We start from the raw sequence: 18,804 nt of genomic DNA on the forward strand, positions 1-18,804 counted from the left end.
ATCTTCCCACTGCCGTGTAGAAGTCTGACATAGTTGCCATCGCTTTTCCTGTGTTTTTGAAATCAGGAAAGACATTTGTGATAGAAAGGAACAGAAATGACTTTTGATCTTTCTGAGCTCTCTTATTTTTTTCTTTGAAGTGTCACTTACCATACAGTAAATGTGTATGATTTACAAAAGGTTCTTCATTTGCTGCAAAATAGCAAGATACTACTATACATGTAGTATCTTCCAAAATCTCTCTCAAATATGAAATGACAAATAATACTGAAAAAGGCTCTCCAAACCAGAGGGGTTGAGGTAAATGGTAAAGGTTTGATTTGTCTTTGGTTGAGGAGTTTATTTTTAGTTCTCAGTGATAATTTCCAGGATTATTACTTGGCATAGTGCATAAGAGATACTGTTCTTAAACACTTCCCTCCTGCAGAAAACGCAAGTCTTTTTTGAATAGGAACCATCAGTTTATATGAAACCTGCCAGTGGATCCTGGTAAAAGCCTGGGCTCTGAAGTGTTCTGAAAATGAAATCACATTTCAAAAAGATTATAAAATAAAAAGATACTAAAATAATATATATTGCTAAAGAACCTAAACTCATTTTAATAGAAAAGGTGAATTATTGGAAGAAGAGATGAATGCTACTCTTCCTTTTGCACTGTCTGACTGCTTTATCTCAAGTCTATTCTAAGTATCCTGATAGCATGCTAAAATTATTCTAGAGAAAATGCCATTTGTGTGTGTGGCATTCAGTTGCCTGAGATACAGGATTTTAATTTATTTTTAATAAAGAAAACTGGTAAACCCAAAGTTCATTGTTGGCCAAAATAGTATTTGTTTTGGTTCAACTGAATTCAGTGGATTGGCAACAGAAATGCACATGGTTCTTGTTCAGTGTTCCATTTTTAGACATTTCACTTATTTTAACAACTGCTGAATCCCTCTGCATTCTTTGGTCTTCCAGCTCTGCAGACTGTGGAAAGAGAAGCACATGTGCATTTTAGAATTGCTTAAAATGACAAATGAAGGACTTTGATTTAGTCTTTACAAGGCAGATACTTAAATTTCTTTCTCAACAAAGTCTTGCTGTTTATTTCCCACCAAACTACCTTTGCTTGCTCAGTGGTGCTTGACAATTAGAACAGAAACAGCTTTGGCATAAAAATGATGTTTTTATTCCAAATAGGGTAGGGCTGAGTGAATCCAAATTCCTATGTCTCAGGAGTGTTGCTTTCCAAATTTACTACTCTTTTGTAACTCTAATCAACAGTCAGTCAAAATTTGCCAAATATTTATAAACTGGCCTGCTCCTGCTTTTTTTCTTCTCATAAAGGAAAGTATCTGAGAAGTGTCTCCGTGTATGCAATAAATGTTTCCATGGAGGCAATAAATAACCAACATTCTGGTATGCACCCATGTCATGTGATGAGACAGGATGTTTGACTTTTACTGAGATTTTTTTTGTCCTCTTCAACCCAAAGTAAATAGCTATTCAGTAGGAAGGTGCCCTCTTACATTGTTAAACACTTGCGAGGGCCCCTTCAATAATGTAAAACTCAAAAGTTGAGGCAAAACTGCTTGGTTTTGGCACTTTACAGGAATGCAGATGGCTACCAAAGAAAATGGCAGCTTTGATGCCATTTCTGGTGAGTGAAGCTGAAGAACAAATTCCAAGTGAATAAATGTTAATTTCAGTTTTTAGTCACCAGTTGGATGCAGTGTCTTTTGAGACAAAGAGAAATTTGGTAGAACGTAGGGATAAAAATGTGTCCTCTAACAATTCCCCTCTATTTGACAGTAAAAATAGAGAAGCCTATAGAAGACAGACAAATTTACACTATAAAATGCTACTGCCTTAAAACAGTATCTGAAACATTGTGGAGTGAATGCTTTTAATTGATTTTTCTTTGAGAAAACCTAATTCTTCTGAAGTTTTGTATGTTCTTTTCCTTAACAGATAGAATTTAAATTAGTTTGTCTACTTAATAATGAAGCTGACAAAGAGTTAGAGAAAAATTAATATAATGTGGTTTCTTTAGTATGTTAGAAACATTGAATACAAACATAGGATTACAAGGTTTCATTTCTAAGTGTGCAGCAATAGGCAATTCTCTTTTGCCTTCCTCATTAATACATTAATTTTAACAGTTCTGTGGCTTAAATTTTTTGTTACCTCAATATGTTAGGGAGTAAATATAATTTTACACAGATGTTTTCAAGTTTGTGCTTAATAAACTAAGATTGGTCTGGAATGTATTTTCTCTGGACTTATGCTTTGGGGATTTCGGATTTTTGGTTGTGTTTGATTTTGTTGGGTGTTTTTTTGGTGACCAAAAAGAAAATAATTATAGTATTTTGCATAGGTCAGATAGGAGCCAACAGTTAAGTGCAGCCGGGGGCCAGACTTCGAAAGGATTTACTCATTCAAAGTTACTTTCTTGTCTCTTTTAGGAATATATCATAAGATATACTGAACACTTCATTGAAAGTCTAGAATGTTCACTTAAGTGCTGAGCTGAACTCCTGAACTTCGCCTGTCCAGTTCTGTTGAAAAACAGTTTTTTCCTTTTACCCAAACATATAACTTTGTTGATAAGACAGTGGCTGAAGTGAGAAATTATGTGTATTTTACTTAGTGCCCCGAGACAGTGATTTTCTTAGGTACCATTTACAAGTTCTGCTTAGTTTAAATTTAGCTTAGATAAAAGGAGAATCTCCCCCAAAATGCTAAGGGCCAAAGAGGAATAGTTATACCTTACCTAAATATTTAAAGTCTTATATTTGAAGACAAGAAGAGATGAGAACCAGGGTTCCTTAGGCCTCCCTGAGAGGCCTCCTGCCTCTCACTACCGGTGTTTCTATTTCTGGGGACACTTGCCTCCACACCCCTTGGTATCAATGTTTTTAAGCACAAGTTTATCTGAAGCACAGGTTGCACTTGTCTAATACTTCCAAGCTACTGCAGAGCCAAAAAAGGCATCAGAGGCAAGCCTCTGCCACAGGTGTATTCCTTCCCTGCACCTGCTTCCTGAACAACTCTTCCTCCTTCTTTTGAAGACAATAAGGCATCCCACCTGTTTATCTTTATTAGACGAGGAAAAATAACCTTCTTGATGTTATAGGTATTGGATATATTTTAACACCGTACTTGCTTGAGAGTAAAATTAGCATGGTAGCATCAGAGATTAAAAGTGTAAGGAAGAAACAATCCAAAATGCCTTAGTCCAAATCAGGATTTGATTCTTTCCTAAGACCAGGAGGAGCAATTAAATCCCCACTCTGTGTCCACACCAAAGTATGCATACACTGAACTATCTTATGCGTCATATATATGTGAGTGTTAACTCTAGTAAACAAAGGAAATGCGAACAGATGGCGTTATCAGTCATGATGCCATTTGTACGTGGCGTAAGAAGTCATAGAATCATTGCATGTGCATGAATGTACTTGAATTAAGATACCAAATTAGTTATGAATGTCAAATGACAAATCTCTGGGAAGACTTACAGAACAAGAGAAGGGTTTTTTTAGGACATCATGTAGCAATAGCAATCCTTTTTCTGGTGAATCCTGAAGTAATGATATTGTTCTGATTGGGAGTAATTTCTGCCCTTTTGCTGGTCTTTTAACATTATGTACCTTTGCTTTTTTGGCTAGACTTCTTTCCAGTGACTGTCTTGGTCCTGCTTGGTGGTTTCAGCTGGCCACTGCAACACTCCTTTTATAGGATAATGATTTTGTGATGTCCACACTTCTGTCCCCATTGGCAAGCATGTTCTGTTGATAATAAAGCTTGTTCAGAACGTGTTCTTTTGTTATGAAGGTGCTTTGGTCAGGAAGGCTTGATTCTATGACAGGTGTTGTTTTTTGAAGGAGGGCTCTTTCAGCAAATTTATCATGCTGAGATTTATTTGGACTATCCTGTAACTGTCTGTGACAGTGTCTGGGATACTGGTTAATTAAACAATATGTGTAAAGTTTCTACCATTGAATACTTACTGAAGAACTGAGGCCTTTTCCTGGAAAGGTTTCTGCAGGAAGCATCTTCTACAAATGGTGATATCTAGAAACGTTTTTTATTTCCTTTCATGTGTTTCCAAGATAGTGTTAGTACATAACAACCACCTCAAATATGTGCTGGTGGATTTTTTCTTGTCTTTGGAAAATACCATAATAAAAGACTAGCCCTCCTGAGTCCCACAGTTTTAGATGTTAATGTCTGGATTTTGAAGAGGTGCCTGTTATATTCTATAGTCTGTACAGAGTGAAGCCTAATACTCTGTAAGTGTTTTTTTTTGCACTATAGACCACAAACACTTCTGATAGTAAATTGTAGTTAAATAAATTCCTCCAAACCAGGAGATTATATTTTTTTAAGTGACAGAAGTATTTTAGCTGTACAAATAACATTAACAGTCTTTAGTGTAGGTAGCTCTAGTGCTTTGCTTGTTTTTTAATAATGGTAAGGGAAGCTTTACTTGAGATAATACCATTTGTTATCCATGTACTGATCCCAGAAAGCTGGGATCACATGTTATCCAAATTGATCCCTGGACATCTCTATCCCTGCTCCAGCAGTTTCACTCAAGTGTTAAATATTTATCTGTGTTTCCTTTTGTTTAAGGCTTAAGTTCTTTGCAAAGATTTTCCTGGACATCAGAAGGCTTTGGATCAGACTGCGAAGCAGGAGGAAAGTGAGAGATGGGGTAGACTCCAGGTCTACCTTCATATTTATCATACCTACTCTAGAATCTGCATTCAAACATGGGCAGAATCCAAATGCTGAAGAAGAGCACTAGTTCAAACTCCTTCCAGACTGAATAGATGGAGGCAACTTTCTGTAATCAGAGAGAAATTTTTTTGTCAGAACCCAATCCTATTTCTTACTGTTGACATGCTCTCTCCAACTGTGGAAGTAATAGTTGCATTACTACATCTCTTTTTCATTGTTTTTGTTTTCTCTGTTCTTGGAGTTCCAGGTAGAAGGATCTGTACAGCTTCTGAGATAGCCCAGAGTGGTGAACTCTCTCTCAAGTAGTATGGGCTAGATACTGTTTTTCTCTATCTTATTTGAACCTTGAAGAATGTTGCTTAAACTGTTACCCTTTTAAGGAACTTGCTAAGCTTCTGAAGTTCATCTAAAGTTTTCTGTGTCAGGATATTCTCTGCCCTCCTTTCAGTAAATATGCATAAAATATTCTTTGTATTAAGAACTTCTATTCTTAAGTCATTTAGGTACAGTATAAGTTTCCCACATATAATTTATGTTAGAATATGCTTATGTTGAATGTGTGTAGACCATCTTCAAACTTTTTTTTACAAGAAATAAATACTATAATTATTATCATATAATGTTACCATTGAGTCAGAGATGACACGTAGTTGGATCAGAAGGCAAAGTGGCAAAAAGCCTCATTTATTTAATTCTCTCTTCTTTTATAGCTTAGTTCGCTACAGGTGGACCCGGTTAGCCATTTAATCAATACATTTCACATGATTGGCTCATTAACAAGATTTGTAAACAATCATTTGCCCATTTATAAACAATCTTATGAGAAAAACAGCAAAACAGATTATTAGAAAAACACCATCTGCAGGTTGTTTTTAATATTTGGCGATCATTGTTTATCACCAGCTCCCTAAAGCTTCCCAGGCCAATTCTGGGAAAACTTACCTAGCTTTCTCTCTCTCTGACCAGGCTGTCTGATCCACAGTATAAGGTTATCCCATATTGCTTGTACTTTTGCTCTATTACTTGAAAATAAATAACAAGTCTTTTGAGTCCCAGTGCAAAATCCTTTAGGTTCAATTAATGAGTTAGAAAATTAAAGAGCTCTGCTAAACATATGTGTACCTGAACTTCCTTTTTTAATATGTGTACTTGTTTAGAAACACCTGAAGATCAATTTGTTGTGCCATGGACTGGTGGTGAAATTTTATTACGAATGGCAATACTGTTGAACTACACGTTCCATACACAAAGAAAGGAGTGAATCCATTATGTTGACCTTTTGGACGGCCACTTTAAGCCTTTCACTGTGGTTCTGTACAGTTTTCAGCAACCATGTAGAGCCATCAGTGTTTTTCTGCTGCTTTATATTTGATGACCGTAACTAATTTTTGCTGAAAGCCTAGCAGTGTAGTAAGTGAAATGCCATGACTCATGGTGTGTGTGCTGTTTCATCTGTTTGAAGGAATAATGATGAATTCTGAATGTCAGCATTTGGAGTATGCACTTGAAAATTATTGAAGTGTTCCTGAAGATGGGCTTTGTTTTTGATAGGAACAAAGGGAGATAGTTTCATGTAGTTTAGTGACATTGAAATACCTTTAAACTTTACTTAGTGTTTTGTTCTTGTGGCAGTGTTTCTGTACTCTAATGTTACGTTGTTCTTTTGCTGGTTATCCAAGCACAAGGTACTTGAAGTTGAGTCTTTGCTTAAAATAGCTGAAAAAATTTTGGAGAAGTAGAACCAAAATGACACAATAGCTTCTGTATATTGGGTGACAGTTGTAAATGTATCAGTCTTTTCTTCGTACTTTGGATCGTGGAACAAGTATTATTTTCTGTTGATCCTAGGTGGGCAAAACTGGGATGATAAATTAGAGTAGTATTCTAAGGATGAGCCTGTGCTGGCTGACTCTGCCCATGTTCCATACTGGCTGAACAGCAGCCAGCCTCTGGTCAAGAAACTTGTACTTTGCAAAGCAGTTTTTTCTTGCTCCAGTGTAATTGTAAAAACATTAAAGTACAAATGTGATCCTTTTGACTGGCAAAATTAATCTTAACCTTTGAACAGATAAAGGTTCTGTGAGGTCTTGGATGTCCTCTTTTCTGCTTCTCAAAAGATTCAAGTTTTAAGGACTTCATGTGATTCCTTTGTGTTCTGTTTGCTAGCATTTTGCTAATAAAAACCCCATCACTTGTTTTCCTTTCAGTGTTGGTTCACATTTTGGTTTTGTGATAACACGCCTTGTTTTCTTCCGCCTCCTTTATTTTTCTGTTATACTCAGGGACTTGGGAAATGTAGCAAACCAAACAATTTCTTGATGACCTAGGTACTGCTCTACTGTTCTTTCCTGTTGGAAAACTCATTTTGTTTAAAATGAAATACATATATGAATATCAGGTTTGCTTGGGTTAGGTTAAGGAAAAAAGTGATAGATTACTTCATACCTTTTTCCTTCCTTTTTAGTTAAGTTCTGTTACGATCAAATATTAATTTTCTTAAAGCTCTTTAAAAGCATACTAAAGGATTGCCAGATTAATGTTTATGAATCAGAAACTGATCTCACAGTCTTGAACCAATTTCTGAAATCAGGACCTAGTTACCTACTTTTTATTTCACAGTTTGAGAGTTGCACTAAATGCAATTTTAGGTCTCCAAATTGCAGAGAGCACTACAACTGGGCAATGCCAGGTTCTAAGATGACATGGATTCACAATCCATATATTTTTCCCCAAATTTTTTATCAGTTCATTATGATTGGTTCTTTGCATGACCCTTCTCTGCCACTCAGCGCTAATCTAGGTATCATCTATATTTGCAACAGTCAGCATAAAAATTTTGAAGAAGTGTATATTGTAGCCTTGCATACAAAATTTGGATCTATATCTGAAGTGGATCAGACTGGTGAACCCAGTAATCCAGTTGACCTCAGATGTGGGAATGTGCACAGAGCCAGAAGTACTTAGTACTGCAAAAGGTGATGCATCCCAGGAGGCCTGGTACTGGTAACAGAGGAAACAAAATTCTTGGAATGGTATGATTAGAGAACATTTTTCTAAACACACCCGTGGATAGGTTTAAGTAGTGGTTGTACCAAAGTATTCTTGTGATGGAGCAGCAGCAAGAGCACCATATTGTTCTGTATCTCGAACAATAAAATTTGAGCAGCATGGTGACCTGTTTGAATAAATCTGTTTCAGGTAAACTTATCCATAGGGTAAGTTAATTTATGCAGTGATGCTATTATCTTGTCCGTGTTTCTTCTGATAATCTGTCTAGGTGCAGGTGTCAGTGTTGAGCCTCAGCCTGTATTCAAGCAGGCTTAGTGTTAATGGTCCAAAATCACTGGCATGTACATGCAGTGCAAGCTTATGAAAGAGCAAAAGTATCATAGCAGTGAGCCCCTGAAGGGGGAATAATTAGCATTGACTCCATGATTGCAGAATGCTGATCAATCACCATACCCATACCCATACCCATACCCATACCCATACCCATACCCATATCCATACCCATACCCAATCTATCGCCCTTGCAGACAGTCTGATGCAGACGGATCCAATTGGTCAATCAATCCAAACACCATCACCAGAGTCCAATTAAGAAATCACCCTTTGCTAAACAAATCTCTGTAACACATTCCACATGTGCAAAACAACAGGTGCAGCAAGTGAAGAGAAGAATTGTTTCTCATTATTTTCTCTGAGCTGTCTCACAGCTTCTCAGGAAAATCCTGGGAGAGCTCTGGCTCTCTCTCTGTTCAGAGAATATGTGATTACCACACAAAAGAGGCCTGTAATTGAAGCAAGGAAAACAGTTGGGATTTTTTCCTCACAGAAAACCAAAATGCAGTGAGATTAAAACTAAATTTGCATCTTTAAGTGAGGCACATCAGTTTACATTAGGAGTTTTTAATATACTTCTCTGTTTCTTTTCATATCTTTGAGGCAAATGTGGGAGGTTTCAAATTGAACAGCAATTCTGCATCACCCCAAAGGATCATCCCAGTTCTTTGGTTTTGGAAAAGTACTGCCAGCATAGCGTGTGTTGTGTGCTTTGTGTCTTTGATCAGAATTCTGACTTGTTTCATGTGCAACCATTTACTGATTTGCAAGAACAGCAACACTTGAACCAAAAAGTGTGTACTTTCTGAATTAGGTTTGAACTTAATATTTAACTCCTACATAAACAATGAACAGGTAGATGCATTTTGGTGATACAAGAACCACTTTTATCCTTTGTTCAACTGACAAGTCATTAAAGTGCTGACAATCCCTGAAATAGAAAATGAACATTGTCCGGGGGCACGGCTGTCTGGTGGCCATGCATTTGTACATTTGGAATTACGTTTAGAGGAGAAGTTTGTGGACTGCTCTGTGATGAGATACAGCTGTTACTAAAGGAGGAACTAATAGCTTCACTTCCCCTAGTTTGAAATTATTCATTCCAGAGACAGAGAAGGTAAAGCCTCCTGGGATCTGGGAGCTTGAGAGCAGCAGCTGCTAGATAAAAACAAGTGTTACTGCTACAGGACTGCCAGAAAGCTTTTCCTGCCTGAGAATTCCAGCAATACACAAATGTTTGAAGATGTGGATGAGTGTCTAGCCTGATTGGTCAGTGCAGGAAGAGAACTTTTTCTAGCAGCTGTTTATTTTGGGAAGAATGATGTCCGTGATTTAGAAACTGAAATTCACTCAGCTTTGTATGGATATTGAAACAGAATGTGAAAAGAACCACTATAAGGGAATAGCTTGTAGATGGAATTACCTTTGCAGCCAAGTGGTTTCCACTCCTCCTTTGCTGCAGTAGTTCAGATTTCATTGAACATGATTGCCTCCTCTGGCTCCTCCCTTGTGTTTACATTTTCATTTGCTTTTTCTGGCTGATACAAGTCTCACGATTCTTTAGCAAGACTACTTACCTGCAGGAGCAGAAACAGTGGCTGTAGCTCAAACAGCAGGAGTAGAGACATTTCTGGCCTTTTTAAGCTTGGGGATTTGCCCTAACTTTGGTTTTCCTATGTGCAGAGTTTTGCTTAGAGAATATTAGTTGATGTAAATATGCCAGTGATTGACTATTGCGGAAAATTCCTGGTCATGCCTAGTAAAGAGGTAAGTGGCTTTGTTGTGGTTCAAGAGCTGGAAATACAAACCACATGTATTTCTCTATGGATTTTGTAGGAGTTACACAGGGAGAGCTTGTAAGGAATGAAGGCCTGTCTTTGTTAGAGAGAGAGAGAAAGGAAAAGACAAGCCCACATAAAATAATCTAACTTCAAAAGAATGCAGCTCAGGACTTGTCCAGGTTTGCCTGAAGGTAAAAATATTTATTTTTGAGGTTGATAAAAGATAATCCAGATCTTCTATAATGTTTCTTGCTGCAACATGCACAAGGGTACAGTTTGAAAAAATTTGTGTATTTGCAATCATCTTCTTTTTGTTCAGGTGGACTGGATCAGAACAGCTCTTGCTGAGTTTGTGGTGTATGAGTTTACCTAGCTGCCTTTCATTTGTTATGTTTTCCCAAGTGATGAATGGACAGTGGGTAGCTGTGGGGACAAGTCAAAAGGCTTACAGACTGAAATATTTTTAATTGACAAGCCTGCCTTTGGATATTTGAATTTCAAGAAGAGAAGTGCTATGAAAACACAGGCTTGGAAGGATGTAACTAAATTTGGTATGTGTTAGTATTTCAGGTCATAATTTTAAATAAGATACTCTTTGTGTATCAGGTAGAGGAGTGAAAATACACACATAACCTTTGCTCTGAGATTTTCAGTTAGGAGAATCAGTTAGTATGTGTGTGTAATTCAGATTCAGCATGGGAATGTTGTTGGGCTTCAGCCTGGGCAGTTCAGAGAGTTGGAACAGCTCCTGGGAAGAGTGGTCAGGTTGAAAAAAGGTGGGCCCCTTTGCTTTAGTCAATTAAATTCCAGCATTACTTAGGTCACCTCTGTTGCGATCTTGTTTTGACAGCTACGTTGCTGTGCATTTTAAAGTGTTGCTTCCTTGGAAAAAATGGTAGCAGGGATTGAATCATACATGGAGATGAGATATTGAATTTATAAGGCCTCTGCGGTGCCATTACTTAGCAAGGTGTAAAAAATGAAACTTTGCACTGCTGTTATGTTTTCTTGTTTTCTTTCGTCAAAACTGTTCCCTGCCTATGTGCATAGCTTTACTTATACAATTAAGTTGGTTATCACCTTTTTTGGCGAACACATGGATGAAGACCGGGTGAAAGCGAAATCCAAAAGTCTTAGTGCAGAGGTATTCTAAAATTACATTTAAGAAAAAGGTAGAATATGAAATAAAGATGTTATATAATAGAAGAAAACTAGAAACCCTTGTATTTTGTATGTTTGTAGTATTTGGATAGTTCATTTGTCCTAGTTTTATGAACAAACAAACCATATACGTATATAGCTTTTATATATTTATGGTTGTATATACTTACAGTTTTTATATATATAGTTTATAGTTTAATAAGACCAAGTTCAAGGTGCTGCACCTGGGTTGGGGGATCCCCCAATATCAATACAAACTAGGTGAGGAACAGATCAAGAACAGCCCTGCTGAGAAGGACTTGGGAGTGCTGGTGGTTGAGAGGCTGGACACAACTCAGCAGCATGCTCTTGCAGCCCAGAAAGCCATGTGTCCTGGGCTGTATCAAAAGCAGTGTTGGCAGCAGCATGAGGGAGGTGATTCACCCCCTCCACTCTGGCGAGATCCCACCTGCAGTGCTGCATGCACCTATGGGGTCCCTACCACAGAAAGCAAGACCAGCAGAGGCCACCAAGTTGGTTGGAAGGATGGATGGTTTTCCTTATCTCCTGTGAGGAAAGGCTGAGAGAACTGTGTTTGTTCAGTCTGGAAATGAGAAAGGTCACCTCTTTTTTCCTTACTGCAGCCTTCCAGTACCTGAAGGGAGCCCACAAGAAAGATGGAGGGAGATTATTTACAAGAGCATGTAGTGACGGAACAGTCTTTAAACTGAAAGAGGAGAGATTTAGATGAGATATGAAGAATAAATAGAGGGTGGAGAGACACTGGAACAGGCAGCACAGAAAAGTTGTGGATGCCCCATCCCTGGAAGTGCTCAAGGCCAGGTTGGATGGGGCTTTGAGCAACCTGGTCTAGTGAAATGTGTCCCTGCCTGTAAAATAAAAATGAAGCCACGGGGGCTAGCTTCTTAGCCGGATAGCTGATCCCTCGTAGGGTAAGCGCCCCAGGCAAGCAGTCTCAAGGCCGGATACCTCAGCCCTCTGGAGGCTGGGGTGCCCTAGGCCAGACTGCGGCACAGCCGTGACCCCTAGCAAGCTTAGTGATTGTCAGCTCTTAGTGAAAATCAGCTCTTTTATGATTTCAGCTCTTAGCTTGCTCGTAGGGGCTGTGGCTGGCTGTGGCTTCTGGAAGGCAGACGAAAAGAGAGAGGAGAAGGCGGCCAAGGGTTCCACGATGGTTTATTCTGAGGGTCTCGTGAAGGGTCTTGAAGCTGCTCTTCTGAAGAAATGGGCCAAGACAGCCTCTTTTATAGGGTTAGGGAGGATTGAAAACTGACCAATTGTAAGGGTTAGGGAAAGTAGCCTATGGGGTCACAGAGAGATAAGCAGGCCTGGAGGACCAGAGTGAGGACTCCTGGTTCAATTCCTATGACTCAGCAAATACCTATCTCTAGACATCCCTCCATGGAGCCGTAGCCGGCCCTGTGCCTGCTACACCTGCCCATGGCAGGGGCTTTGGAATTAGATGATGTTTAGTCATCCCTTGCAACCCAAACCATTTTATTCTATATTCTGTGATGACAGTTAAATTTAAAAACTCCAAATTAATCTAAGAATGTTTTAGAAAATAATTTTGATTTGTGCAATATGCATTTTATTTTCACAATTAAAACCTGCAAGTTTAAATATCCAGACTCCTCAGGAACAGCTGGGTTTTTGTTTAGCTATGAGTTTCATTCTTATCTGTTTATAATGCAGAGTGGTATTTTTTTGGTTCCTAAAAAGGTAGCTATCTATTAGAGCAAATTGTCTAGTTGCAAATAAATTATTTTGACCCACAATCACAGTTGTTTTCTTGTGAGGTCTAATAATATTGTATTCATAGTTAAATTTTGAGCCAAAAATCAGCAGGTCCCAAACTCTTATGTTTCTCATTTCATTTGTAGATATATAATATGGCTCCTCAAGCTCTAGCGTAAATATCAAAAGTCATGTCTGTCAGGCTCACCATTGTACTTATGATCAGTGAGACTTCTGTTTGGGAAGCCATTATTTCAATAAATTGCTCTAGGGATTGTGAGAAACGACTGCTCACTTTAAAATTTTAAAGGTTTATTAAACCTCAATAACACAACAAAGGACTGAATAAGGAAAAGGGGACAGCACTGGCAGCATGGCTGACTGCCAGGGGCTCGTCCACAAAACAGCTGCTCTGCCTTTTATACCCCTGGTGTTGCATCAGGCAACCCTGGCCCCTCCCAAAGTCTGCCAGTCAACTCTTCTTTGCTGTCCATTGGTGGAAACCTTCTTGCAACTTCATTGGATGTGGGGTGTTCCCCATTCCCAACTGCCCCATGCAAGAGACCTATGTGCACGGTCTCCCTCCACATGTCCTGACAACCCTGACAACCAAGGCTGTCCGGTGGCAACAATACAGTGGGGGGGGAAAGGGGACTACGAGGAGAATAGAGGGCGTCCAAACAACAAACTACAATAGCATAACCATACATCAACAAAACTTCTCTGAACATACACACAGTATTCATCCCTGAATTGTGAGAGCCAATCGTCATATTACCCATCTATAACAGGATTTTTGAAACTTGGTAGTGAACCAGACTTTCAGCAGTGATGTTCTTTTTCCTAAAATGGTGTTCCAGCATCAATGTGGGGTGACCCAGCCCTGGGACTGGCTCAGGCTTTGTGCTGCTGACAGAGTTTGGAAAACTTACTCCAAAACAGTTTCTGATTGTGAAATTCAGTTTTTTGAATTGTTATTTTTGTGAACGCAGAAAAACCTACCTGAAACAACCTCTGAGGAAGTGAAGCCTCTGCATTGAGCAAAAGCCACCAGGGAAAAAAGAACCTGGCTTGAGAACTTTGTAAAGAAATCCTGGCAGCCTCTGGCGCTGTTTCCAGACACAGAACTGGGTCTTTAAGGAGACAGTTACAATCTTGGGCACAGATAGATATGGTATACAATAAAATTTTGGTTACCCAGGAGAGATAGCTTTAAAGTAAATTTGAAAGCTATTTATTTCTTCAAGTTATTTATTTATTTAGTAAAGTTATTATTTATTATTTATTCATTAAAATTGTTTATTTTTACAAGCTTTTAAACTTACTTAAAAGCTATCTGAGAATCCTGAAGTAGTTTAAGGCTAAGGCTAAAATAAGGCTACTAACATAAATGCAGTATTAATTTTGTGAGTTTTGCTTTTTTGTTTGTTTGTTTGGGGTTTTTTGGGGTTTTTGTTTGTTTGGTTTTTTTTTTTTCCTAAGTGACATTTTGAGTAAGCTGTACTTGCATCTCTTCTTCAGAGTAGAAGCTGTACAATTTACATCTGGAAAGCTGCCAAATATTTGGGGTTGCCTAGCATTCCTAGCAAGATGCAGAATAAATTTGATTATTTTATACTAGTGGAGGAAGTACAGGACAGGGTTATCTCTGAATTTTACAGAGTGCACATGTGCAAGACCCTTGGGTCAGTAGTCTGTTGTCAGTGTGTTTGTCTTTTTGTCTGTACTTCTGCCACTATGCTTGTATGGTACTGTATGATGGTACTGGAAGGGCTAAGAGAGGGTGATACACAAAGGTTTTCTGTTGCTTCCATGGCTGTACTTGAGAATTTGACAGGTTTTTTTTGAACTTAGCATTTTTGCAAGGAGAATCAAATCTGTGTGCTGGAATGTTTGATCTTGTGGGAGGCATTGTATTTGGTCTGGCTGAGCTGGAGTAAATTGTCCTTTGGAAGCCCTCACAGTGGCCCTCACAGTGCTGTGCTTTGCATTGGTAGCCCAAAGAGTGTTGATAACACACCAGTGTTGTGTCTGCTGCTGAGCAGCACTGGCACACCATCAGCACTGTCTCCTTAACAATTCTCTCATACCCTCTTCCCATCAAGTGGGCTGGGAGTGGGCAATACTCTGGAAGGGAACCCAGCTAGGTAAAAACAGCTGACCCAAGTTAACCAAAGGGAAATTCCATACCATATGATGTCAGCTCAGATATAAAAGCTACGGCAAGGAAGAGGAATGGGGGCATTTGTTATTTTACAGTGTTTGCCTTCAGGAGCAACCACTCTCTGTGGAAGTCCTGCTTTCTGGGAAGTGGCTGAACATTACTCTCTGCTAGAAGGTAGAGGTCACTTTTCCCCTCCTTTGCTTATGCATGCAAACTTTTTTTCTTGCTTTAATAAACTGCCTTATCTCAGCCTTTTCCACCTTATTTTTCTCTCTGGTTCCCTGCAAAGGGAAGTTGATAAAGTGGCTTGGTGGGCACCTGGCATGAGAGCCAAGGTCAACCCACTACAGTATTTAGTCTGACTAGCATTTTTGAAGCATAGAGCCTAGTTTTGAGTAACAGAACAGTCAGACAAGAAGACTTTGTAATTTGAACTATTACATTACTATGTACTGGTTCTGTATTTACTTCACTGCATTCCAGTTCAGACCTGTTTTCAAGTCTGTATTTTATCAGGAAATACAACTATTCCAAACAAGGCAGGGTTTTTTATTGTTTTCTAGTTTTTAAACTTAAAACCAAGCATACAGTAAAAAAACCCCACTTAATAGTTACTCCTAGTTCTGTGGTTTTTTTTTTTGTTTTGTTTTGTTTTGTTTTTGTTTTTAAAATCCTGCAATTTATTGTGGTAACTGTATAAAAATACTTCACATGAACACAAAGTATACTTCATAGTCCTAGAAGATCGTGGGAGCTTATGAAAAATCACAGCGTGAAAGAGCCTGAGAAACTCATTTGGCTGCATTTTTGATACATCTTCTTTCAAAAATATTGTTTTTAAGTTTCTGTATACAGACATTCAGCCTCATGCGTAGCAGCCCTTTTCAACATGGAATTTACATATCAGACTTGATCCACAGAGAAGTTTTACAGCAAGGGGAGTTGCTTTCCTTTTTGCTCAGTTTGTTAACTTTTTCTGAAAAGGAGTAGTGTTTTGGTGTTTTGCATGTGCTGTTTTTAAAATCAACATCAGACAAATAATAGTTCCTAGTCCCTAGAAAGTTAAAGATTGTTCTTTAGCTTAGCTGAAATCTATTAAAACTATTGTATAACCTTTAGTATGTATTTTAACTGATGGAACCTTGTCAGTGGTTTGTCCCCAAAACTTTTTCCAACCAGAACACTTTGCTTGCCATTATAAAGACAAATGAATTAATTATCATTGTGAGTACAATTTCTACATAATGCTTTTTCTAAATGGGTATTGCCTAGAAAAGTTTCCTAGTTTGAAAGTTCATGATCATGATGCCATTTTACATATATTTTGAAAATGTGTGGTAGAGTTGATGTTGAAATGCATTGGGCTCTCCATGTGGCTTTTGATTCTGGAACTACAACAGATGTAGTTGATGGTAACCTTTGAGAAAAGTCTGCCTGTTTCTAAATTGTAATGGTTTCATTTTCTTAATCTCAAACCAATCTCAGACTATGAGTACAAAATGTTTTTCAGAAATATCTGCTTAATATAAATACTCTGGTACATGAACATTGTCATTTGAAAGTGGAACTACTTGCTTTACTTTCTCGGCTTTACAGACACTAGACATATTTATTCCTAAATCTTTCCTTGAGAAATAGAATTGTGCTTATTTTCAGCACTGGATAAAAATTCAGTAGCCATACTTTAACCTCATTTTGGTCTAACCTGTGTGATGTATTAGGTGTGATGTGTTAGTTGGAGTAAGGCAAATATAGTTACTTCTGTGGAGGCTTCCACTTAGGTTCATTACTCCTTCTTTGAAACAAAAACATGACATGCATACCAGATCTTCCATATATGTAGAAATGTCATACTTTTAACATTTACTTGTGCCTTCTCTTGTGTAGAGGCTTTATGTGTATTCCAAGGACTGCAGCTCTGATTAAAAGCTTGTCTTCTCCTTGCATCACCAAGAAAAGGAGAAAACTATTCTTTGTAGTATAGTCAAACCATCAAGTAAAAATGGACTAAGTAATAATTACATAATATATATGTATGTATTAAAGGCAAGTATTGCTGGTAGGTTTCTGCCATTCTTGCTCTGAATGGAATGCATAGCAGCTACTCTCAAATTTCTAGTGCTGTAATGGGGGATTCTTTAAATTAGTATGAAGAGTTTGTGGCGCCATAAACATGCACTCAAAACAGAATTAAAAAAGAGGATTTTATTTGATCTTGAGCTACAAATGGCATATTGTATTTCCATCAAGAAAAGTCTTGTGAAATTAAAGAAGATAATGTCATTGGTCATTGGTATTTGCTGTAGTTATAGAGTTGATTTAGTTTTGCAGAAACAATACCATTAGTGTTAACAATACTTGTGGCATGACACTAGTCAAAGCCCTTATATAATGCTTTGTCCTTATCTCTCCTTTTCCTTTTTCCTTGTACCTCCACAGTGTTGCATACCCAAGGTCCCATTGATGGCAGTCTGTATGCAAAAGTGAGAAAGAAGAGCTCTTCAGACAGCAGCATCCCTGGTGTTGCTCAGGGTGTTCATGTTACAGGCAGTCCTGATCACAGTGATCATACCCTATCTGTCAGTAGTGATTCTGGACACTCCACAGCTTCCATCAGAACAGACAAGACTGAGGAACGCATTGTCCCAGGAGTTAAATGGGGTTTGAGCCCACAAGAGAAGGCAGAACTGGACCAGCTACTTAGTGGCTTTGGTCTGGAGGATTCTGTCAGCACTGCCAAAGATATGACTGATGCTCAAAACAAATACAGTGCTACTCACCACATAGTGCCAGCTCACATTCACATGAATGAAGTCACCAAAATGAAGGACAGGGAGACTGATATTCTGGATGATGAAATGCCTAGTCATGACCTTCACAGTGTGGACAGCATTGGGACGTTGTCTTCCTCAGAAGGGCAACACTCCACCCACCTAGGGAACTTCAGTTGCCACAAGAGCAGTCAAAACTCACTTCTTTCAGATGGCTTTGGAAGTAATGCTGGGGAAGAGCATCACAATGCTTTTGCTGCAGACCTGGGAATTGGTGTGGATTCCGTCTTTGAGAGGTCATTTGGAAGCACTGAGCCAAAGTCAACTGAGCAATTGCAACAGAATCCTTCTATCTCACCCCATCCACAAGCCTATGGCCCAAGTAACTACTCTACTCAGACCTGGGTACGCCAGCAGCAGATGGTCACTGCTAACCAATATGGTTTTGCCCCAGAGAATGAAATTAGGGTTGGCATTCATAACACTGTGGAGCATTTGGGCAGTGTCCAGAGCCAGTCTCAAGTCCCAGATGCTCCAACACGTAGCTCTAGCAGCAGACATGCTGTGCAGAGAGGGCTAGGAAGCATGCTGGGTGCTGCAGAAGCTGAAGAACACGCAAGTGCTGACAATTTTAAGTCAAGGCAAATGCCTCAGAGGAACACAAATGGCCTGGATCTAGGACAAAATGCTGGGGACTTGCCAGCTTCTCCAACTTTGGATATTGATCAGTCCATTGAACAATTGAACAGGCTGATCTTGGAGTTAGACCCTACATTTGAACCTCTCCCAACTCACATTAACACTCTCACCAGTGACAGAAATCAAGTAAATGGCTTCAGCAGCCTTGATGCACACATGGAAGAGCTTAACAGTAGTTCTGGCTTCCACGACAGATTTGAGGTCAGAAACAGGAATGCCTCTGGACATGGTAAGCTGTAATACTTTCTGAAAATCATTCTTTCTCTAGCACCTGTGTGTTCATTATATGGTACAGCGGGACCCTCAGGTCATTGCTTACAACTTTGACGATGATTATCAAGGGATTATTTCTGATGTCCTCTTTACATAATCATCCAAGATATGGAATCACATGATGTAAGGTGAGTGAGTTTTGCAGGTA

The 18,804-nt window shown here is 38.8% G+C and overlaps 1 protein-coding gene across 16 annotated transcripts in view; it reads left to right on the forward strand.

Annotated features, from left to right (window-relative positions):
• TNS3 (tensin 3) overlaps positions 1-18,804 on the forward strand; it is a 210,936-nt gene that overhangs the window by 131,001 nt on the left and 61,131 nt on the right. For all 16 annotated transcript variants that reach the window (XM_059850645.1, XM_059850682.1, XM_059850654.1 and 13 more), the window contains one exon: positions 17,353-18,612. In XM_059850645.1, the coding sequence (XP_059706628.1) occupies positions 17,353-18,612 (1,260 nt within the window). The remainder of the gene's footprint in view (positions 1-17,352; positions 18,613-18,804) is intronic.

The sequence above is a fragment of the Haemorhous mexicanus genome, chromosome 1 (genome assembly GCF_027477595.1).
Source record: "Haemorhous mexicanus isolate bHaeMex1 chromosome 1, bHaeMex1.pri, whole genome shotgun sequence".
Lineage (NCBI taxonomy): Eukaryota > Metazoa > Chordata > Aves > Passeriformes > Fringillidae > Haemorhous > Haemorhous mexicanus.